The sequence below is a fragment of the Gymnoscopelus microlampas genome (assembly GCF_963454915.1).
Source record: "Gymnoscopelus microlampas genome assembly, chromosome: 17".
In the NCBI taxonomy this organism is placed as follows: Eukaryota; Metazoa; Chordata; class Actinopteri; order Myctophiformes; family Myctophidae; genus Gymnoscopelus; species Gymnoscopelus microlampas.
In genome coordinates this window covers 29,543,466-29,567,501 of record NC_139954.1, presented here as the reverse complement: position 1 = coordinate 29,567,501, position 24,036 = coordinate 29,543,466, and the positions used below count along the sequence as shown (strand labels likewise).

The 24,036-nt window shown below is 40.3% G+C and overlaps 1 protein-coding gene across 2 annotated transcripts; it reads left to right on the top strand.

Annotated features, from left to right (window-relative positions):
• The first annotated feature begins 158 nt into the window (after positions 1-158).
• On the top strand, positions 159-21,984 carry morc3a (MORC family CW-type zinc finger 3a). 2 transcript variants are annotated; one of them, XM_084083772.1, is made up of 20 exons: positions 159-254; positions 4,211-4,283; positions 5,236-5,368; positions 5,470-5,697; positions 6,799-6,948; positions 7,789-7,855; positions 7,889-7,942; positions 9,213-9,341; positions 9,506-9,640; positions 9,728-9,825; positions 14,014-14,118; positions 15,809-15,937; positions 16,662-16,733; positions 16,946-16,988; positions 18,087-18,131; positions 18,434-18,557; positions 18,993-19,065; positions 19,180-20,098; positions 20,525-20,730; positions 20,827-21,984. In XM_084083772.1, exons 1-20 carry the CDS (start codon positions 222-224, stop codon positions 20,960-20,962), a joined length of 2,952 nt encoding a protein of 983 aa, XP_083939898.1. In that variant the 5' UTR covers positions 159-221; the 3' UTR covers positions 20,963-21,984. The 2 variants fall into 2 exon arrangements, with proteins under 2 accessions (XP_083939898.1, XP_083939897.1); XM_084083771.1 differs by having other exon boundaries at positions 161-254; positions 7,789-7,942.
• The last annotated feature ends 2,052 nt before the right edge of the window (positions 21,985-24,036 follow it).

The window sequence follows — 24,036 nt, the reverse complement described above, 5'->3', positions numbered from 1 at the left end:
TCTACAATGCCATACATATACTTTTACTTAAGTAGAAAATGTAAGTACTTTGGCAGGCTTTTTCTCATGACCTCATGAGGTGGCTGTGGTGTGTGGTCATGTGACCACAGATGACAGACCCGTCCCGGGCTGGTATCTATCCAAGACACACCCACAGGCTGCAGCGCGGTATTATGTCTATCTCTATGCATGGATTTCCTTAAGTTTCGTTTCTTTCAAAGATGTCTTCAGAGAGGGGAGTCCCTCTAAGCGCTGTGAGTACATTGTTCTAGCATTTTCATTACGGTGAAACTGTCAAGACATTATTCTCTAGAATTGAGTTATAAACAAAACAACTGTCATAATAAGCATTAGCTCCATAAAGAACCTCTCACTCCGCTATACAGCTCCGAGATGAGGTTCTATGTGGTTCTCATCCGGGATCGGTCGAACGTCCGCCAAGCTCCGCTGTTTACCCTTTTGTATACATCGTATCCCAAAACTAATGGTAGATTCCAAACCTCACGGATGTTTAAGGTTTGGACCGGAACATAATATTTTAGGTCTGGAGCGAAACTACCCGTTTAAATCGCTTATTTAGTCCGCCGGTGGCCATGTTTCCCATTGTAGCCAAACCAGGAGCAGTACTGGCAGCGGACGTAGGGGGGTTTTCCGGGTTGAATGGGAAACATGGCCACAGGCTGACTAAATAAGCAATTTAAACGGGTAGTTTCGCTCCAGACCTAAAATATTATGCTCCGGTCCAAACCTTAAACATCCGTGAGGTTTGGAATCTACCATTAGTTTTGGGATACGATGTATACAAAAGGGTAAACAGCGGAGCCTTGGCGGACGTTCGACCGATCCCGGATGAGAACCACATAGAGCCTCATCTCGGAGCTGTATAGCGGAGTGAGAGGTTCTTTATGGAGCTAAATAAGCATGTGCGGCTGCCCACATCTCTCCGTCGTATCGCATCATAAGGAAATGGCCAAATGGCCAATGATAACATCTTTGGCTAATTGGCTAGCGTAGCTATGTTTTGGTGCTGGGGGCAGCTAGCTTGTCTGCTAGCCAACTAAATCAACATGCTATGGTCGCGGAACGAACGTGTATGTTTCTCGATAACAGTGGCGTCCTTTTCAACTGAAAACAGGCACTTTTCCTCGTTAAAAACATCATTGTTGATGATAACCAGGCTGTAGACAAAATGCTGTAAATGCTCCTCCAATATAACAGGATAAGTGGGCACTGGTCCTGAAACATGACTGTCATATCATGACAGTCATGGCGGAGCTTCAACCTGGTTTTCATTCTATTTACAACCCGTACCTCTACATAAACGTTCAGATTTCAAGCATAAAGTGCGTACCCCATGGCCACGGATGTTACAATTTGAATCGCGCGGGTCTAAGTACCCGTTCAATAAAAAGCATTTTAATCCGATTGGTGGCCATTTTCTCCGAATTTTCTCCATATGCATTCAACTACGTGACCCTATCGGTGGGGAGGTGTATTGCACTCTTATTCATTATAACTATGAGAAAATGTCCGCCGATCGGCGATAAAATGCATTTTATTGAACAATACGAAAGAAACCGGTACTTAGACCCGCCCGATTCAAATTGTAACATCCGTGGCCATGGGGTAAGCACTTTATATTTGAAATCTGAACGTTTATGTAGATGTAAAGGTTGTAAATGGAGAAAGTGCCAAAACCAGGTTGAAGTTCCGCCATGACGCTTGTGACAGACGAGCGTCATGTGAACGATGGCAAGGTGAGCAGAGCACCAAGGAAGAGTGGGCACCTGCCGCACCTCGGTGTTAAATTGGCTATTTTTTCCAAAATGTAAAAAAAAAAAATATATATTTACCCTGTATCTATTGTAAACTGGCATTCAAAATAAGGATTTTCCTAAAACTGGAAAAAGGCTGAAACATTTAGAATCAGTATTGTATCAGTATTTACACTTGGCCAAAGCATGCAACTTTAATTTCTTTGACCACCACCATCATCATCATCATCACCATCATCATCATCATTCTACCCTTTCACACAACATAAATACACATTCTAAATTGGAGCTAGTTTATATCCTGTTGCAGTATTTGTAAATATCAGCTAGTTTATTTCCTTTTGCAGTATTTGTAAATATCAATAGTGCTGCTGACAGAAAATAAACTTGCAGCCAGGCTATTCTGTAGCAACACTATTCACTGACAAGGTTTAGTGCAGGGGTATTCAACTAGATTAGGCAGGCAGGGGGCCACAATTGTAAAATGACTTGAAGTCGGGGGCCACAAGACCGTGTTCGTGGTTAACCGTTTGACTGTTTGTTGTGTGTGCTATATAGGACACAACAATGGACATATTATGTCTATTATGGTAACTTATTAGGGCCTGCTTCATACTGCATTTGAAAGAATAATTTCTGTGCCAGTCCTTTATAATGCACAGGCTTTGATTTGGATATTGAGAAAATAGGTTTCAGTGTTTCATAGATTCAGTGTTTTGTGCACGGGTCCTTGGCATGGAAGTGTCTTTGTGAGAAGATAATTTGAGGCAGGCTGGCAAGGTGAAGTGTTAACATGTTCGTATGAAGGAAAGGTTTTTGCTTTTTTTTTTGTTTTGAGCATCCAGCTGATAATAGCACAAGCTCTTATGATGTATTTCATTAATAGTGGAGAGTTAGACCATCATTCAGCCCAGGGCACTATTGAGGATGACGGAATCATACTGTGTAAAACCTACAAGTGGATGGAGATGTAGAAGATGGACAAAATCCACTCAAAACTAACCAATTGGTTGATTTGAAAGCCACTCAAAACTCAGAAATAGCTACACAGGAATGCCATGTGATGGATGAAATGCACACAAAACTTATCTGTTGTGCTCTTTTATGTTGATATCTCACTGAAATGTAGTGAGTGATAGCTACCTAAAAAAACAGCTGAACTACTTGAAAGCTACATTATGCTGAAAGTAGAGAAGTAGACAACATTTCTGGCTGTTTTGTTTCTTTGTACCATGAAAAGGTCTTTAATACTTTTACTTTTGATAATTGTACTCAATTCCTCAACGGTCTTGGTTAACTATGAACATTTTGTTCATTTTTGTTGTCACGGTCTTGTGGCCCCCAACTTCAAGTGATTTGTGGCTCCCTGCCTAATCTAGCTACCCCAGACGTGCTATAACAACACGCAGCACAGCAGATCTACAGATTAGGAAACGTACAGTACCACCCTGAGTGGTGGATGTTCTTCACAACTTATTTTGGGTTCTTGTAGCAGTGTTTTGACTGCAAATGCAGTAGGCGCTCAGTATTAATTAACCCTTAGTTAACCCTGAGTGAGTCCCAAACATTGCTCCATTCTAAAGAGTAGCCTACATTTTTTTCTTAGCGGGTTATTGGTTGGTTAACAAGCTTCGGTTAACGGTTATGAAAAACATTCAAAATGGCCATTCTGTACAACCAACCATCTAATAATAGTTTTTTAATTTTTTTTAAATATTGGAATATGGAATGTGTTCCAGGGGCCACAAGAGAGCTCAGCTGGGGCCGGATTTGGTCCGCGGGCCATAAGTTCAATATCACTAGTGTTTAGTGATAGTAGTCTCACAGGTAGAGAGCAAGTAAAAAAAAGGAAAATGGACAAACATGTTGATGGCCATATGAAATATATGGGGAAATGGAAAAACATCCATTCTCACCCATTTTAATCATTTTAGAACTTGCTATTAATCTTTCATCAACCACAAGGTTGGTGTCTACCGATTAAACCTCAGAGGAAGACCACATGCCGGTAGTTGATGTTGACAAAACTGGATTTGCTCTGCTCTGACGTGATTTAGTATGGAGAAGTAGACGTAGAAGTAGATCTGACTCACTGTTATTATCGAATATATACCCTGTCTAGTACAGTAGTATACACGGTTAGGTCGCTTCCTTAGTTCCTACACTACTCAAATCTCCCTACACCTATCACAAATACTCTACATGATGGAATGATACTCTTTAACAGTGGTGAAGATGAAAGATAAATTGTTTACAACTAGTAGACCAGGTGGTTTTCAAATGATCTGCAATAAAAAGCAGGGACAATATTACAAGATGTTTAAAAGCTACGCTCATTTAAAAAACATTGGAACAAAGGGATTTTCAATAAAAAACGTAGTTGTCATTTGTGTATTGATTCACTAGCACTTATTAATCGTCTCCTCCTCTTGCAGCTTTGCCCCAAGTTTCTCCATAGCAACTCCACCAGCCACATCTGGCCTTTCAGTGCCATAGCTGAACTCATAGGTGAGTCATTAGACAATCGCTTGACCAGTTTCTCTAAAATGGTTAGGATTTAATTTAAAAGATGGTAAAACATACACATTCAGTATAACCTGTATGAAAGCTGTTAAAGAAGTGGTCACCTGTTGCCTCGCTGTCATTTGCTGAAATAACGCTACTGCCAAAAGTTTTGAATCAGAATTAATCTGTGTGTCTGTCTCTCTCTCTCTGTCTCTCACGCTCTCTCTCTCTCTTTCTCTCTTTCTCTCTTTCTCTTTTTAGTTTAGAAGTTTATGAACATTTCGATTTAGTCAACAACTACATTTTGTGTTGCCTGTTTAACCTCGCATCCGTCTGTATGAAAATAGATAGATTCAACCAGTTTGATTTCAGCAGTCTGTACTCAAGTTAAAGGTTACATCATACATGCAAAGTACATCATACCATTAAACATATTGTTCCTGTTGATGGGTGTGTATTATGCAGTGCTCTTGTTTGACTCCTGTTATATTTTTGCTCCCTACCTAATGATGACCTACTGTATAAAGTGCTGGTACTGTATAGCAGCTATTCATTGGAAGATCAGCTATACAATAGCAGATTTTATTTCCATTGTCAACTCACAGGTGTCCATATGATTATCTCTGAAGGCCAGAGTCAGGGATTATGTTTTTAAAATCAGCTTCATGGTGGCTATAACAGGCTGCTTAACATTTTGGCCCATAACTCTTGCACCATACAGTAGGTCATACAATAAAAAATATCAAATCCCCTTATAGGCCACACCCATTTCCACGTGCATTTTCCAAAACACACTTTTTGTCAAATATTTTTGATTGGCTTACCGTCTTTCTTATTAGTAAGAATGCTGATTCATCATTAGTTGAGTTGAACTTGGGAGCGGAGACAATGATCTTACCGATATCATCACTGTTCAGAGCTCTTTGAATAATTGATCGATCCTGTTTTTCCCAAGATAATGGCTATGACCCTGATGTCAATGCCAAACAATTCTGGATTGATAAGACCCAGATCAAAGAAGAAGACTGTCTCATCTTCATGGACAATGGAAAAGGGCTGAACTCTGAAAAGATGCTTAAGATGCTCAGGTATCTAATCACTAATATTGTCTGAATAGTATCAGATTTCTTAAAGTGTTTAAACATGTTATGTTTCCTCTTAATAATGTCTCTTTTCTTTTACCTTCAAGCTTTGGATACAGTGACAAGGAGGCAGTAAATGGCGTACTTCCTATTGGTATCTATGGTAATGGTTTCAAGTCTGGCTCCATGCGCCTGGGGAAGGACGCCATTGTCTTCTCCAAGTCAGAAGATGCCATGTGCGTTGGGATGCTTTCCCAGAGCTACCTGAAGGAGATTGAGGCTCAGCAGATCAGTGTACCGATTGTTAGTTTTAACCAGGCCACCCCACATGATGTGTATCCTTTTATTGCAATCTTTATATTTAGAAGATAATAGCAAAATCAAGGAGATTGATTATGATTAATACAGTGCTTAAAACATATCGTTGCTGTCGGGCGGGAACCAGCCAACTCCATTTACAGCAGCTTCTTTTTTTTCTTAAATCAACGCTATTGAACCTTTACGTCTGTGTGTTGGTTAAAAAAATATTTAACCAATGAAAAGTATTAAAAAGCGCTTCTGACAAAACCTCCCAACTCCATTGGATCCTCAAACTGTCGGTCAAACCACCCAACTCCACCCCCTCTCCACAGAGGACAGAGCTGCTGTGGAGTTGAAGATAAACAAACTTTAATGAGGCAGGGTTTTTCCCCCATAGTCTGTTCAAAGTAACTATGCAGTGTACCTGTTTATCAAACGAGCACTGACTCTAATGTTATGATTACAATGAATTCTATTTCTAAAATCTGTGTAGTGTTTTCTGAGGAGAGCAATTTGACAAGAAATTAATTCATAGCATTTCTCTCGCTAGGTCTACTGACATTGCAACTCTGTGAAACCCTCTTTGCAGAAGTTATTGTAATATTTAAAATCCTGCTTAATATTGTAGGCCTATATAAGCAGTGTCATGAAGCATCAGGGCATTAATTCACGTGTTGATACATTGTGAGCTTGGAGATCCATTGTCAGCTGTTCTTATCAATGATGAACTCCACTTGAGCTGGATTGGGGTAAAGTGGTGATAATATAGTGACACATGCAAGTATCTGACAATATTTAAAGTCACAATACCAACTTTGATGAGGCAGTATTGCTTTGTTTAAAAAATATAAGGTTTTCTTTATTTTCGGGAAAAAAATCTATTTTGTTTTTTCATTTCCTGAAAAATGAACATTTTGGAGTTAGCTAGTTTCTGCCCGACAGCAGACATATACACAATAATTTGTGCAGCAGGACAACAAACCAAGAGTTTTCACCTCAGAATGAAGATTACTGCCATTATTTATCTCAAACCTTTAAGACTTTGAAAAGACCAAGGTCTTTTTTAGGTTGTCTTTATCAATTTAGTCCCTGTGAAACGCTAATGTTGGTTTGTTCTTGACTGCGGACCAACCAAGTGTAGAAGACAAACATGAAGCCAGTCTACAGGACATTTTGCGCTACTCCCCATTCGAGACAAAAGATGAACTGATCACTGAAATCCTTGCCATCTCCTCCACCCCCATGGGCAGCACAGGGACAAGAATCATAATCTGGAATCTCCGCAAGTATGTCATTTCCTTTTGTCAGTTCATACAGTTATAAACACTAAACAATAGAACTGTCAATCTTCCTCTATAATCTAAGTTATTTAAAAATTGGAATATTTTAATGTTCAAATGTAGCCTATTATGTATAGTCTAGGGCAGCCAATGTCTATTATGTCAATGTACACATACACATGCTGAAGTATGGTACTTTTGATGAATCTCATTGTAAGAGGAAGATCCATCCACTGTTCCATACAATGTCCCCAGGGCTTTTGAGATCCACCAGTCCATGTTGTAGCAACAGAGTAAACAGTGTTACCTAGATTAACGTTTTTTTTAAACCTTGGGTGGAGCGTTTATGGGACAAAAGTCTTGAGGAGTCTTGCCTGCTTCGCATAGACGCCGTGATCGGCCTATCTGTCTCAGTGTGCCCAGACGCACACAGGCACGCACAACACAGACATGAGATGAAACGGAAATTGGAGACGCTCGTAATAACTTGCTAGTGTGCAGTGCCCACACTCAAACTTTGATGATCACACATGAAGTGTAGGCCAGGAAGTGAGGATGAGATTTGCATTGTTATATTCGCTACTCAATACATTTAGGGGAAAACAAAACCAAAAGAAACGACTGCATTTGAATGTCAATTTCAACATTCGAAGATTATTTAAAAAAAAACATATTCTAATTATATTCAACTTCTGAAATTCGTTCCAGCAGCCCTAATAAACACCCATAAACACACTTGATTTGCCATCTGATCAAGTCAAATCTAGAGACTCAGCAGAGTTTGTAGAATAACATTATTATGTTCAGGATAAAGTAAGTTGCTATGCCTATTTCTTTTTTTTACAGGACAACCGATGGATCGTCAGAGTTTGATTTTGTGAAAGACAAGTACGATATCAGAATTCCAACTGAAGTGTACTATGAGACCATCAGTGAGAAGGATAAACAAGACAGACTCACATCATCCATCCCTGAAAATGAAACGAAATTTTCATTGCGTGTAAGGAATAAAGTTACATAATACATTGATTAATATATTATAGTTCGGTTCATGATTTGGAAACCGTATGTGACATTCTCTTTTAAGTTGGGGCTTATCAAATCTTTATACAGCGGTAAAAATAACTTTTGTGCTTTGTCCATCAAAAAATATTTAATTTAAGGGGGTAATTCACTTTCAAACACTTCTGGGATCATTTTAACGTTTGCTCTGGCTTTTGTGTGCACCCCAGACAGTTTTTAAGTTGCTTGATTTAATATTTAGATATTTGATATTCAGATTTTTTATATTCCATCCTGAAAGGCTAAGATTGGCTTCTAAAGTTCGCAGGAGTGGCCTGTTTTGAACAAAATACCTCAAATCATGAACACAGCGTCCAATTGCCTTTGCACACAGCTAATCTACAGCACAGTTTGACCGATCAGCGTGAAACTTTGCACACACGCTCCCTGGAGGCCAAGCAATAACATCTGCCACAAATCTTTCACATCAGCCTGTTATAGTGCCACCAGGAAGCAGATTTTTGCTAAACACATTTTTTTTATATTACTCCTACAGATTTTGTCCAAACATCACGCCAATCGGTACACATTATCTCTATAGTCATGTGATAGATAGGTAGATAGATATATAGCTTAATTGTCATTCAACAATACATGAAATGCATAATTGAACCAGATTTCGTTCCACTGGCTTACTAAGACAGATCTGTCTGATTTTTCATATTCCATCCTGTTGGCTAAGATTGACTTCCAATACAGCCCCCTCACAAATTAGAAGGTCTATATCAGTCACCAGAACAGGGACGTGTGTTTTCAATGAGTTTAACGTGGTAGAAGTTGAGTTTGAAGTTCAATGGGTTTATTTAAGTGGGGTGCGTGTCTGATAAAATTAATATCAAATAAATATTAAAGCAAGCAACTTAACTGTCTGGGGTGCACATATAAGCCAGAGTAGATGTTAAAATTACCCCAGAAATTATTACGTTTATTATTTAATTATTAAGTGAAATACCACTTTAATGTTGCTGCTACTCAGTATACTGTACCTGATAAATGAAGATGAACTTTAAAGCCTGCTTTTTTAGTTGCCAAGTCATCCCTGCTATCAGAAAGCACACTTTTATAATGATACAGGTCAGCGTCTAAAATTTCCATATAACTTCAATTGGAACTTGTGAAGTACATCATGTGTAGCTAGTTGTCATGTATGTGGTTATACTTTTAATTTTGTAATATCTACATACTAACAGTTGTGTTAATGGGTCTAGGCCTACTGCAGCATTCTGTACCTGAAGCCTCGGATGCAGATCATCCTTCGTGGCCAGAAAGTGAAGACTCAGCTCATCTCAAAGAGTCTGGCTCATATTGAAAAGGACCATTATAGGCCCAATTTTCTAGTATCCTTTACACAGCCTCTATGGGCCTGGTAGTAGCATTTTCAAGACTACTTTTTTTATATCTTCTTTTATTTGTATTACATGTTGTCAGATAAAACATTAAGAAGTTAAAAAAGAAATCTCTTTTTTACTGTTCCTGATTCTTCCTTAAGTCATATGTTTAGAGCACTGGTCTCACATCAGTGATAGTCCCTATCACCTTTGGGTACAACACCAAGAGTAAAGACCATTACGGCATAATGATGTATCACAAAAACCGCCTCATCAAAGCTTATGAACGTGTAGGATGCCAGCTCAAGGTCAGTTTGTGCTAAAATCATGTGTTTGAAACATGCATAGGTATTTCCCATTCCAGGCTAGGTCTCATCCATCTTTGCTTCCTACAGGCCAACAACAAAGGTGTTGGGGTCATTGGAGTTGTCGAATGCAACTTTCTGGATCCTACCCACAACAAGCAGGATTTTCTCAATACTGATAACTACAGGTAGGAGTGCTACAAGCGTATTAGTGTGAAGGTAATTATCTCCACCAGGCCGGAAATGGTTGGTAGGACAGAGAGGTTTTTTTTACACCCCGTCTGTGTATGTCCGTAGCTAATCTCCCAAAATACTACACTGATTAGCGTCAAATTTCTTTCTGCACTCTGCCAGCAGCCTAAGGAACTCATTTCCAGAATATTTTCCACAGCTATATTATTTCCCCCCTTTTTTCCCTCCCAAATTAGTCATTATGCAAATTCCCTGTTTATTCTACTCCCTTGTCACTGCTTACTCCTACAGTTGGTCCTAGGAAGGCCACTTTGCCTCATAGTGGGGTGCCAGGACACTCAGTCATTTCAAATTCATGTGAAAGTTAATTTTTCACTTCTAATGTGTAGATAATGGTCTATAGAACAATTTGGCTCGAAGATATATGAACCAGATTGAAAAAAATATATTGTTTTTGCCCCATTTCCAAAATGGCCAAAATCGGAATTATGATGTTTTGATCAATTTCTTAATTATCCCACAATTGCTGTGTAATGTTTTTTTGTATTGCTATATCACATCAATACTGTGTGTGGAATCAACTGGAGTTAAAATATTGATGTTTTGAATATTCTGGTATGGAAAAAAAATTAAGATGGCTGACATTTACATCAAATTAATTCAAATTACACCTAACTTCTATTAGGCCAGTCAGTCATTTCAAGTTGTTGTGAAAGTTCATTTCTAATTTGAAGATAAGGGTCTATAGAACAATTTTAGTTTGAGTGTCAAGAAACCAGATTGAAATGTTTTTGTTTTTTTTACCCATTTTCCAAAATGGCAACAATCGAAATTAGTCTACATGTAGGTCAGATTCCCAAAAATCTTAACCATGAAGGCAAATTGTGTTAATTTATGGCATACATGGTTGTAGGGGTAATAAGGGGTGCTGGGTCCAAATCTTCTGTATGCCAAGCTCAGAAATCGTTCAGAAATGGCTGACAATGGCTCAAAATGTACCATTTAAAGATGGCGGCAACCACTATGCTGAAATATATTTAAAACAACATATACTTTTGACTAAACCAGGTATAAACTGGATTGCATTTAGCTTTATTGGGTTTTCATATGGGGAATACAATGGCATATTCTGATTAGAGATCAAATATGAATTGTAATTATTGGTGAATAGGTTATCCAACCAACTTTATCCCATGACATATGCTGTGCAATAAGTAGCCTACTTACAATATATGGATTTGAAAAGCTCCCGACCTAGGGATTGAGCTGGGCCATCAGGTGTCTAGGGAAGATGGGCTACTCAGTGGGGATACCGTGAAGAGACATGGCCTATTATGGGCCAGGGTGTGAAGGTTGGTGCAAAGCTATCAGAATCCACTGTCTGGATGAGTGTAACAGGGCTATGGAGCCCCTCAGGTGGGTAGAGGGGGGTATGGAGTGGGTGGTGGGTTTGGAGGTAATAGGGGGTCTGGTTCATGAGTTTAGTGAGCCTAGGATGCCCCTCAGGTGGGTAAAGGGGAGTATGGGGGTCACTGGATAGATCCCTGGGCACTTGGAGCATGGAAGATCAAAGTTATGGGGACCAAGAAAGCACTCCATCGGCTGATTCCCTTTCCCATCTCATAACAGCTGCCAAAGAAATAATGCTGTAGACTGGGGCACTTGTGAGCCCAGGAGGAGTGCTCAGAGCCGGTTAGAGAGAGTGTTGATATGCGAGTCGGTTGCTGGTGATGGTGGTTCTAAGAACTCCATGTAGTGCATGGCTATGCGTACGGCCGACAGGGGTGTTCCTATGTCGGTCTGTATCACTGGATACGTTCATCCCAAGTGGACCTCCATGAGGATCTGCTGGCTCTTCCTATGCCCAAGATAGGTGCTCGTGGGCAGACATAGGTAGCGATGCAGGTCAGTCCCCAGTGGTGTCAGGCAGACAAGGATATCCCTATGTCAGACTGGCTCACAGGAGAGTCTGGTTGTTTCTAAGTAATATTACCAATGGTCATCAGTGACTTATCATTATGACATGGGCTGTAACAGGTGAATACAGAAAGCAATGCTTGTCTGTCCGATAGCAGCAGGGACATGGCCCCTTGTGGGCCTGGAGGTTGGTTACACTAGGATCATATGGAGGAGAATGGAGCACAGGGCATCATGGACTGACTGTTCACCTTTCCCCTATAGCTGTTAAAAAGCTCCAGATAAAAAGCAACGGTAAACCCTATCCCTGCTACACTCCGTCTCTACCCGTTCGTAGACACCCAGTAGACACTGTATGTTCTGACAGTTGGTTCTGCACTGATCTCCACACCCTCTCCATGCCTCTTCACTGTATCCCCACTGATGAGCCCATCTAACTTATACCCTTAATGGCCCTGCTCAGCCCTCGAATCTGGAGCTTATCAAAACTGTACAGGGGAGAAGGGGGACAACCCAGGACTTCCAGCTGTCACGGGTCCCCTTAGGCCTGATTTGTTCCAATTGTTTGTAATATCCCCTATAAATGACAATTTTCCCAATATATGTTTTAAACACGTTCCTCACATTTGATCTCAAATCAGAATATGGGATTGGATTCCCCATATATGAAAACCTAAAAAGCTAAATTCAATCAAGTTTCTGCCTTGTGTAGTCAAAAATATGTTTTACGTAATATATTTCAGCCTAGTGGTGGCCGCCATCTTTAAATGATGAATTTTGAGCTGGGCATACAGCAGATTTGGATTCAGTACCACTTAATACCCCCAAAAAACATGTATGCCACAAATTAATAGAAATCCTGCCTATATTGAAAGACATTTAACATGCTGTTCTGGAATGATTTATCTTAAAATGGAAAGTAATACTATTAATTGTAATGTTAGTTATTCAAGTAGATATATGGGTAGTGGAGACAAAAATGGAAATTAATGCTATTCCGACACATAAGTTAGCGCATAGACCTCTTCTGACTATTCTTGTGGAAATGTGCAGATAGCAGAAGAAATATTGCTTCTTTGGGAAATATGTGTTAAGTACCAGTTGCTACTCCTGATCCTGAATCCATAGATACCTCATTATGTTCATATTGGATAATCCAATCAAAAGTTATAACAGTTCCCATATTTTTCTACGGCTGGTGTGGGGTTGGGAACCGCTGACACCCCCTAGAGGCCATTTTCTTTATCTGAGTGCTTGACACTCGAACCAGAAATGTTCTATAGACCCTTAACTTCAATTTAGTATTGAAAACGAAACTTTCACATCAATTTGAAATTAAAACAACAAATTACCCATACACGGTCCCCTACTATATCTATTTTTGTCGATATGCGGCAATACTGGAAAATTAAATTGATTCTATGGGTAATATGCTTGAATTACCAAATGCTACTCCTGATCCTGCATCCATACATATCTCATATGTTCAGATCGGATAATCCAATCAAAAGTTACAACAGTTAACATATTTTGCTAGGGCTGGCAACTGCCGGCGCCCCCTAGAGGCCAATTTTTTATCTGGGTGAAAATATCTTCGACCAGAATTGTTTTATAGACCCTTACCTTCAAATTAGTAGTGAAGACGAAACTTTCACAAGAATCGGAAATGAAAATTAAAAATTGCATTGACACGGAACCCCACTATCAGGCACCACTGAGAATTTGAACGAATAGTTTCCATGGTGGTGGACAGGAACTTTAACCTGCACCACCCGCGTGCCCCAACTATGTTGTTTTCGTGAATTCATAACCTCTCAGACCCACTGTCTCCAGGTTATTGGGATATGTGTCTGCACTCTGTATATAAGTCTATATTCTCCAGTGAATCTCTTAGTTATACTAACATTGTTGAGGTGAAGTAGTGTACGGCAGTCTCACACTCACGCACACTCGTAGAGAAAGAGAGAGTGCGTGCCATAACCCATGGATCATAACACTGCATCACACATGATGCGTGTTATGCATGTGCATGCGTGCATGCATGTCTCTCTACCATGTGTGTCGTGTTTTAATTTATTTAGTTTGAACGTGATTTCCAATTGTTTGACACAGACTTGAGTCTCCTGGACTACAGTCCATGTTTCCTGTAGTTCCAGTCAGACCATCGCAACATTCACATTAATTAAAATGGATTTGGGTGCAAAATCGGTGAAGTGCTCATTTAAGCAGAATTAGGATGTCCTAAATGGTTATGCTTGTTATTGCAGGAAAACGATGAACAATTTAGGGATAAAACTGGAGGAATACTGGAAGGAAATCAGCTATAAGAGGACCCAGGCAGACCCAAGCAGCCTACCAGTGGAGGATACCAAGTAAGTACAACATCGCTCATACAATGAATCATGCATTCGTTTGGCAGTTGACTATTTTAAGTTATTATTTTTTGAATGTGGCTTGTTTTTTGAAAAACACTGAAATCCGAGGAAAATTTGACTTTTGTGAATCCTTTAACATGGAAGAAGGCAATTATTTTTTTTGTTGCGATAACGTGATTTCTGAGTGTACTCTCCTTCGGTGGTGCTTGGATCATTCACAGGCAGCGCCTTAATCAGTCACCTATTTAAACAAGAGCTTTGACAGTCATTTGATCTCGACAAAGGCAGATCTGGCTCTATTAACCACATGAACCCTAGCGTCCTTATTCTGTGCATGTCATAATAGGTGAACATTCTGTGCAAACATTTGCCAAAAAACGCTACACCCTTGAATGTTTACACATTGATTAGTCTCGCGTCACCAGACAACTATTCCACAATCTCTGAATGCTATATAGAGTCTGGAACTCCACTTCCCGAAAGCTGTTTAACGGAAGTTGTTCAGACCGGAAAGACATTCGACCAATCACGACGCGGTGCCCGCGGACCTGTAGTCCCAGTGGAAACAGAACCGAGGCGGAAGCATAGTCATAGTAGCGGTAGATTCATGTTATTTGTGCGAGGATTGTTTATCACAGAAAACTGAGAAAGGTATCATGGAATTAACGGCGAGAAAACTCTGAAAGAAGACACTAGTAGACATAAACGATGTTTATGAGATTCGTTGATTCCAGTCGGACTCCTTTGCGCCACTGCACAATGCTAAAACGGAAGTGGGTAGGGGAGGGGCATCCGCTTTCCCCTTACACATTATCAGATCTTCCGAGTCCCAGACTGTATGCCGGAAACATTTGCAAATTGTGGGAGGCAACAGTCTGGTAACGCGAGACTACACATTGATCAATCGATGACGATGTGATGACAACCTTGCCAGGATATTATTCATAAATGTAATGGCATAGGGGACAACTTATTTTGCAAAACAGACACATCTCCAGGGTGCACTGCAAAGATGGAGTCACTTCTTCTGTGATGCGCAAAATTAATATCCAAAAAGTATTCCAATCATGACAAATATTTTGTTGTTATTGATCTGCTAGGTGACAAAGATGATCCACCCACAGAATACCTTGTAATCGCATTGGCAAACACTGCAAGAGTGCAGGTCCACAGTGTGCCAAAATACGCACGGGTTGGGCTGCATGGATCAGCGACTTTCTGACCTGTATGGTTCTGCACAATATTGCTATAATGGGACATTAGATGTTTCGTTGCAGCCATAGAGCTGTGGACAGCACAGTCCCAAGTACTGTACAACGGAGACAGGATAGGGCCTCATTCATCGCTTTAAAAATTATGTTTGGCAAGTAGGCTGTTCATAGCAGGAAACGGACAACACGCGTTTAGCCCAAAAATGATTTATGTAATGCATATTTTAGGTTTTTTTCAAGGGGTATTCGGTGTGATATTTAGATGATCCTTTGCAGCCACCGCCTTTACCAACACACAACCATTCTTATGCTGTGATTGGTGGTATACGGCCGTTTCGTAAATCACACGTGAACCCTGACGGGACATGATTCTTGCGGTCAGATCTGCACTGGTTCCTGCCTTAGATTGATAAATGAGGGCCAATATGTTTTAGTCCTTGAATGAGTTTTTTTTTGTCTGCCTCTGTGTCTGATAGCAAACGACCAGATCAAAACTGGGTTCAGTGTGATTTGTGTCTGCGCTGGCGGAAACTTCCAGATGGGGTTGACAGCAGGAAGCTCCCAGAGAAATGGTTCTGCCATTTGAACCCTGACCCTCAATTCAGGTAATTTGAAATGAATCTGTTACCAATGATGCTTCCCCATATATTTGTATTATAAGTATTACTATTTGGATATGTGAAATACACATAATTTACTCTGTATGTGTTTGTATATTCTGTATATAAACATGGATTAAAGTTCAGCGATTGCTGCGGTGTGGACGAGTGCCCTACAGTTGAACCTAGTCGTCAAAACTAAGCCTACTACAGGCTAGTCTACTGATCTGCAAACCATGATTGTTTACTCATCATAATTTGCAGATTGGCTGGCTGAAGGGTGGTCAACAACAGGCAGAGAGAACAAAATAGAGTACCGTCAGAGAGATTTTAAAATCATGAAATAGAAGAACTGTGTAAAAAAAAAAGAAGGGTACTGTGAAGGCTAGTAGAGATTGCTTGCATTCCTATAAAAGCAGATATTAAGATGGTATAACATTGAGTGCATTTCATAGTGTTTTTGTTTATTTCTGCCTTGCATTAACCTGTTTTCTGGTGTAAGTGAATTTTTATTATTATTAACTGAGCTTATGATTAAGGCTATATTTAGGTGGCGGGGGGAAAAAACTGCTCGCCTAGTTACTATTTATAATGTTTGCGATGCAAAAACATGTACACGTGTAAGCTTTAAGTCCTGTTGGAGAAATGTCATGGTGGAGAATTGGAGAATATACTAACCCACACCTTATTTGTGCTAATACATTTGTCTGTCTGTAATTTGTCCTTCCAGGACCTGCCTGGCACCGGAGGAGGCAGAGGACTCAGACGATGAACAGCCGTATCAAAAGACCTTCAGAAAACAGTAAGTCAAAATCGCCACATTAGCCCTGATGTCTGCTGATTTCTAGCAGTGTAAATATTGTAGTCCAATTTTAGTCATAACAGTGATCTGCTATGCAAGATGATCCAGGTAACTTTATAGCTGTAGCTTTACATATGTTGTAAATGTAACAATCCACTGTGACATTGTTATTGTCGTTGATGGTCATTATTCCTGCGATGTATTTACTACAGGGAGAGGGCGGACAAAAGGAAACAGAAAGAAGAGAAAGACAGGGTATGATCTACAGTCTTTGTTTGAAACATATGCTCTCAGTTATCCCTTTTTTAAATATTTGTGTGCGCGTGCATGGATTCAAGTTCTCAGTCACAAATGTTTCACATGGGCCTGTTATAGCGCCACCAGGAGGCAGATTTTTGCAAAACAAATGTTTTGACAGTACTCCTACAGATTTTGTCCAAACATCACGCAAATCGGTACAGAGTATTTCTATAGTCATTAAACGAAACAGGTCTGTCTGATTTTTCATATTCCATCCTGATTGGCTAAGATTGGCTTCCAAAGTTTGCAGGAGTGCTTTGTTTTGAACAAAATGCCTCAAATCATGACCACGGGTGCAATGTTCGTGAAATGTTGCTCGCACAGTCCCACTAGGCCCAGGAAGCAATGCCACTTGAAAATGTTCAAATCAGCCGCATGGTGGCGCTATAACAGGCCGATTAGTGTTTTTACCTATAACTGCACCGATCTGTGTAAAACTCTGTATGCGCACTCCATAGAGGTCAAGGAAAAACCTTTGCCCTGCATTTTTCACATCTGCCTTTTATAGCGCCACCAGGAGGCCAACTTATGTAAAACACATTTTTTTATATTTCTTACTTATTAATTACTTCAGATTACTAAAGTTCACGCAAATCTGTACACATGATCTCTACAGTCATGTGATCAAGACGGGTCTGTTTGATTTTCATATTCCATCCTGATTGGCGAATTCCGAACATTGCTGGCCCACAATAACCTGCCTGACCTGGCAGAGACCTGTGCTCCGAGGAGCACTTTTTCTAGTTAGAGACATGAAATCACAGTCATGTTATGTTTTTAATATTTCTTCATGTCTTCATTGCTTGTTTCATGTGAGCTAATTTCACGTGCAAAACAATTGCTGCATATTTAATATCTTAGTGTGTTGCACTTGAAATGCACTTTGAAAATGGTTTCTCTTATTATGAACACGTACAGTATCTGGGACTTTCTATGCAGTTTGCTGTGATCTTGGCTTTAAAACAGTTTGGAAAAAGTGGTTCATGATATTCAAGTCCAGTTCCTTCATTATGCATGCTAATAGTAGAGCTTTCACTAAATGTTTTTTGTTAGATTGAGGAAGAGCTCCTGAACATGAAAAGGCAGTTGAATCAACAGGTGAGTGAGTATATGCAAGGGATAATGCACTGGAAGCATAAGAAAATAATTATGTATTATTTATTTATTTTTCTTAACTGACTTGCTCATGTGCATTATCCTGCTTGTACGATGGCAAAATTGTGACTTCTGTATAATTGCCACTGTAACTGGTTACATTAGAAAGGTCTTGTGCTTCCATCACCCAGGTTTTGCTAATTACAAACTGGATTGCTACTACATTATATACATTTAAATAGTGTATTTAGGAATATAATTACATATAAAATACTGTTTTATTTTTGCTATATTGACACCCATAGACCGTAGAAGTTCTTGTCCATACTCCCTCTACTCCGAAGACTCCAAGGACGGGGCCTAACATTGGAACACCCTGCGGGGGGGCTGCATCCTCTCCACACTGCTCATCTAAACTCTCTCAAGCTGGTAAGATTGTTTTAACAGTGACAGAAGCTGCCTGACTACCCACAGTCCTTCAAAGGCAGCGTTTTTCACTGGAGTTACCTGGAAATTAATGTGACTGAAACAGGCTTCCAAGGCAGGAAGTTCATCATGAACTTTAACATTTCACAGCTCACATACAAGTAGCCTACAACTGTTTTGTTGCACTTGTCTGCTAATACAACTATTGGTATTTTTATGCCATCTCCTTTAGCTGACAGATTAGCTGCCACCATTTATCACTGCAAGATAATAAAAACAATATTTTCATGAAAGAAATAGGTCAAATATTGGTAAAATATTCTCTAATAATTATTGATTCGTTTAACTGCCAAGTTAAAATATTATTTGATAGTTGTAGCTTGCAAATTTCTTTAGTGTCTTTGATGGCTTAGGAATAAAAACTGTCTGTTTCTCTAGCCTGCAGTCCTTCCACTAGCAGCAGTCTTCCTGTGATATCTGCCGTACGCTCTCTGGCAACAACTCCATCAAGGTAGAAATCTTGCTCTTTCTCTCCCTCTCTCTTGGTTAATACTTGTATTTCATTTTATGGGGGGCATTTTATGTGAAGTGCCAGATAACCCGCTAGACCCTTTGTGTACAACAGGTTGAAAAGAACACAACCAGAGTCTCCAGCATGTGAATCCAAAAGACCCAGGTTGAATCGTTTCCGTGGAAGCATCCACCAGACTTCATCATCTGAGGGGGGTTCACCGGCCCCAGCATCAACGACAGTTAAGGATAAAGATTGTGTTGATATCTCGGACGATATCTCAGACGACGATGATGTCATCATCATCTCTGAGGTTACCTCTGTACCGAAGAAATCTGTCTTTGACTTGTCTAACGTGAAAACAGAGCGACATAACGATACAGAGATCTCTACAGAGACCGCTGCAGTGGGCACCGGGCCCTCTCCGCCACCCCCTCCAGAACATGCGAGCACCACCACTCAGACGCAACCACCCGGAGTAAAGGTCAAAGATGAGGAGGAAAGAAAAACGGTAGAGGAAGATGTGAAAAAAGAAGGGGAAATGGAGGGATCTGAGCAGAGCGCACCTCCGGCAAATCAGCAGCACACAGAGGAAGCAGCCAGTTGTTCTCGCCCAGATCTCACGGCTCCTGAATCTCCAGCGCTTGACATCTACAACATGAGCGATGCACAGAGACAGCAAGATGAGCTCATGGAGCTCATGCAGGCCACGGCCCACGAGAGAGACTCCTTAAAAGATCAGGTCCAACAGCTCACCCAACAGCTCAGTGACATGGAGCTGCAGCTTTCTAAGACCACTGTGAACAAAGAGTGCAAGAATCAGGCCAGCCAGTCGGAGCCAACAGAGGACTACAGAAGTCAGTATGAGCAGGTCAAACGAGAAGTGGCTGAATTAAGAAGGGAGAATGATACTTTATTGGCTGCCGCCCAACAGGCTGAGGATAAGCCCAGTGATGAGGTCCTGTCACAGATTAATGCTCTGATGCGGGATGTAGAGCAAAGGACGAGCGAAAGGGACGATATGAACTCAAAGGTGTGTGGGTCACGTTTATTTCAAGGTTCACTGAACATGAATTCACCCGGCCGTTTTCCATTTGCGTCATAACTGTCACACCAACCTGAGTATGGCTTAAGAGCAACATGGCTGCCGTGTATATATGGCCAATGGCAGCTATCGTCATCAGCTGTGACCTAGCCACAGTATCAAGCCAAATATTCGATTTTTCTATTTGAATATGATTTTGCAAAGTACAGAATAAGCTGACTTTTAAAACAATACATAGGTATTGAATTGTTATACCAAAAGATTCATATAACACCAAAAATGTATTGTTTCAACATTGTTGGTCAGTACTGTAGATGCAGGCATGAAAATGTTTGATGAAGGCAAATATGGGAATATTATCTCCTCATGCTACTATGCTCCCTGTTCCTCTTTTGATACCTGTGGTCGATTCAGTTGGTGGTTGTGGAGGAGCAGTGTGTGAACCTGGTGGTCCAATGTCAACTGCTAGAGTTGAAGCTTGAGGAGAAGAAAGCAAACCCAGAAGAGGGACCCTCCACCGAGCAGAGCACAGCCTGTGACCCAGGAACATCTAGGGAGGCAGAGCGTTCTGGAGGTGCAGAAGACTCCAGCACAGCCTCAGGTTCAGATCAGACCAAGAGGTGGGAGAATTTAATTATTGTCCACTTTTCTGATGATTAGATATTCTCCAATCCCTCAACCCCTTCTCATCTCTCTCTCTCTCTCGTGTCCTTCAGGTTGGCCGATCTACGTCACAAGATTGGACGCCTTCTGGTGCCTTTCTATCCAGATCTTGATTTTAGCCAGGTTAATTATGAGTGTGATGTAATTGATGGAATGTTTGAACTGTATCTGCAAGACAGTGGGAAATAGATGCTTTTTTGTTATCCAGATGATATATCTAGATCATACATGGGCAACTGGCGGCCCAGGGGCCACATGCGGCCCCCTCCTTCACTTAATGCGGCCCACAGGTTAATCGGAATAATTACGTTTAGTTAATATCGGAATTCCAAACGTGCAAACATGACCCTTTAATTTCTTCAGTCTATTAGTAGCTTAATGATTAGTATTCAAATCCAAATGCCTTTTTTTTTGTCCAATGTATTTGTATTTAAGTTCATAAAGTTAACATAAGTATGTAAGTAACATAAATGCATTTGAAATTAAATAAAAATATTACTTTTCAGGATTCCGATTAAAAAATTGCAAAATGCCAGATCTAAAAGCTCAGAACGCGCCTCACTGCGAAGCGTTCTGAGCTTGTAGATCGGCTATTTTTGCTACTTTTGTGCGACATAGAATGGTGAAGTACGGCATTAATTTACGAAGAAACGTTAGAGTACGGAGATAAGAGGTTTCGGCCCGACAGTATATGCAATGTGGCCCTCTGGAATGAGTGTGGAAATATAGTGGCCCTCTCCATCATCAAAGTTGCCCACCCCTGATCTAAATACAAATCACATTTTAATGCAATGTATAAATGGGGTCAGAGAAGCAGATCTGAAATTCCCATTATTCCTTTGTCACATTCTAAATGTATACACTTGATACTAATCCATATGACTATGGAAAAAAGACAAACATATGATATCTTACGGAGATATTTGTACTGCGTAGGGGGCTATCTGTACAGTATATAAGAGGGGTCAGTCAAATCGCTTTCGAGATCCACATTTAGATTTCATACTTTCATTTTGATTATACTGTAAATGCAGTAAATCATGTACAGTACTTTGCTCTACCCATACTTTTTTATGACAGGTTTATTTACATTGTAATGTAAAAATATTTGTACCTTTTGGTTGCACAATTGTTCCAATGCATCTCTGTTGCAAATATGTCTTTGCATTTCATTCTTTGAAGCATTTTGAATAAATATCAATTTTAATTTATTTTTTTATGTATTAAAGCATGATTGCCATACTTTATTATCTTAATTAACTTAATTATCTTATCAACGGTTTTATATACTGGATACAGACAGTTGACAAACTAAAGGAAAGCCCTGAATAAATGAGTGGAGAAGCAACAAGTACAGATGCTTCCATACAGTGCACTGCACGATACAATTAAGCAATTCAAATCTTAGTTACTGTGGCACGGAAGTCAGAGTAGGGCAGGGTTCAATAGGAGCAGTGAGCTAAGTGATATCTGCTTTTTTATGCCTCCACCGGCAACAGCTGTGGCCTGAGGCATAACATTTCCATGTCGTCCGGCTCGCCCAACCATGTAAAGGAACACTTTGAAGAAATGTCATGACATTTGGCACAAACCTCCACTTGACTCAAGGATGAGCTGATTAGAAGTAGGTGGTCTTTCAAAACACATTGATTAAATTCCTCAAATCTTTATTCACTGAGTCTGGACAGACATGTAAATGGCAACAACTGGTTGGTGGAAGCATACAACCACATGTATCTCTAGTTATCTATGGCAACATCAGTAAATAGGGTCAGGTGCAGGACATGATCAGACTATCACTATCAGTACAGTCTGTCTGTCTAGAACTAAATGTTGCAGTGCATAAAACCCCCATTATAAATATAATTGCACATTTAAGACTTCAGTGGTGCAAGAACCATAGGTTCTGTTCTACGGAGATGTGGAAAGAAGTGATTTGGTCAATAGGTCATCCAGTGGGTGAGTGCATATGTGTTGTACACCAAGAGAAAGGTACAGGCCTGAATACTTGACCCCTTCAGTGAGAGGGTCTGGCGGCTCTGTTATGCTCTGGCCTTTGAGGGTATTTTCCTGGCATGGTTTGGGTCCATTTGTCCCCATAAGACTTCGAGGGATGGGTCATTGCAAAGTAATTCCGAGTGATTACCTTTATCCTGTGATGGAACATTTCTATTCTGGTGGGAGTGGTCTCTTCCACGATGACCGTGCCCTAGACCAGTGGTTCTCAAACTTTTTCATGTCAAGGACCCCCAAATTGACACTTAATAGCCCGCGGACCCCCACTTCAAAAGATATGCCAGGGACCCCCATAAGAGAAGATTTTTTACGGCTCTAGCAGTGATTCTCAACCATTTTAAATTCAAGGACCCCCAGTTTGACATGCATTAGGGCTACAGACCCCCATTTAATGGCATTTCTATCACTTGGACCGCAATATATATTGTAAAATCAATCAAATGGACCCGGGTCCATTTGGTTTCATTTGTACACTCTCAGAGTTACAGACCCACAAGGGTCCATTTGGTGCCTAATCTATCATTTAGCTGGGGACCCCCTGGAACTCCCTCAAGGACCCCTAGACTTCACAGTTATTTTTCATATTATTCACCGCCCCTGGTCTGGTCTGGAAATAAGAAATTGAAGGTCTGTCCCACGGTTTAAGCCGTGCAACAGCGACACCTTCTGTCTATTGTGTTGACTTTCCATACTGTGTAGATGGATTGGATTGTTATGTGCAATTAAGAAGACTGAAGACACTCAAGACAATGTGTTGCGACTTGCGATGCAACGCATCGTGAGCTTGTAGATCTGCTATTTTCAAAATACTTTTATACATTTGAAAAATGTTGAAATGGGACATTCTTCATAATGAGTACTTTTACTTTTGTACTTATAAGTATATTTTTGATACCAAGTTACCAAATTTTGAATTCCTGACATTTACAGAGTGTTTCTACATTGCAGTATTGATACTTTTACTTGAGTAAAAAAAAAAGAGAGTACTTTTTCCACCACTGCTCTCAGATCACAGGTTCTGGGCTTATGCACAGCAGCCATATTGGAAAGAAATTGGGCTTCTTCTTACTTCCTTCACAGGTGTTACCAATGATACTAATGAAGGCTCTGTTCCATTCTGGTCAGGTCAGGGTGCTGATATCGTGCATGTTGGCTCACTAGACACTCCATTTTGGTTCCCAAATGGCCCCTTATGGTGGGTGTGTAACTCCAGAGTTATGGGAAATAAGACTTGAAAATAAGACAAC

Bases quoted from the DNA above. Each gene is read 5' to 3' on its own strand.
- morc3a (XM_084083771.1), top strand. From the start codon at position 222: ATGTCTTCAGAGAGGGGAGTCCCTCTAAGCGCT. The intron at 15,938-16,661 runs GTAATTTGAAAT...TTGTCCTTCCAG, and splicing joins AACCCTGACCCTCAATTCAG to GACCTGCCTGGCACCGGAGG. The intron at 16,734-16,945 runs GTAAGTCAAAAT...TATTTACTACAG, and splicing joins CAAAAGACCTTCAGAAAACA to GGAGAGGGCGGACAAAAGGA.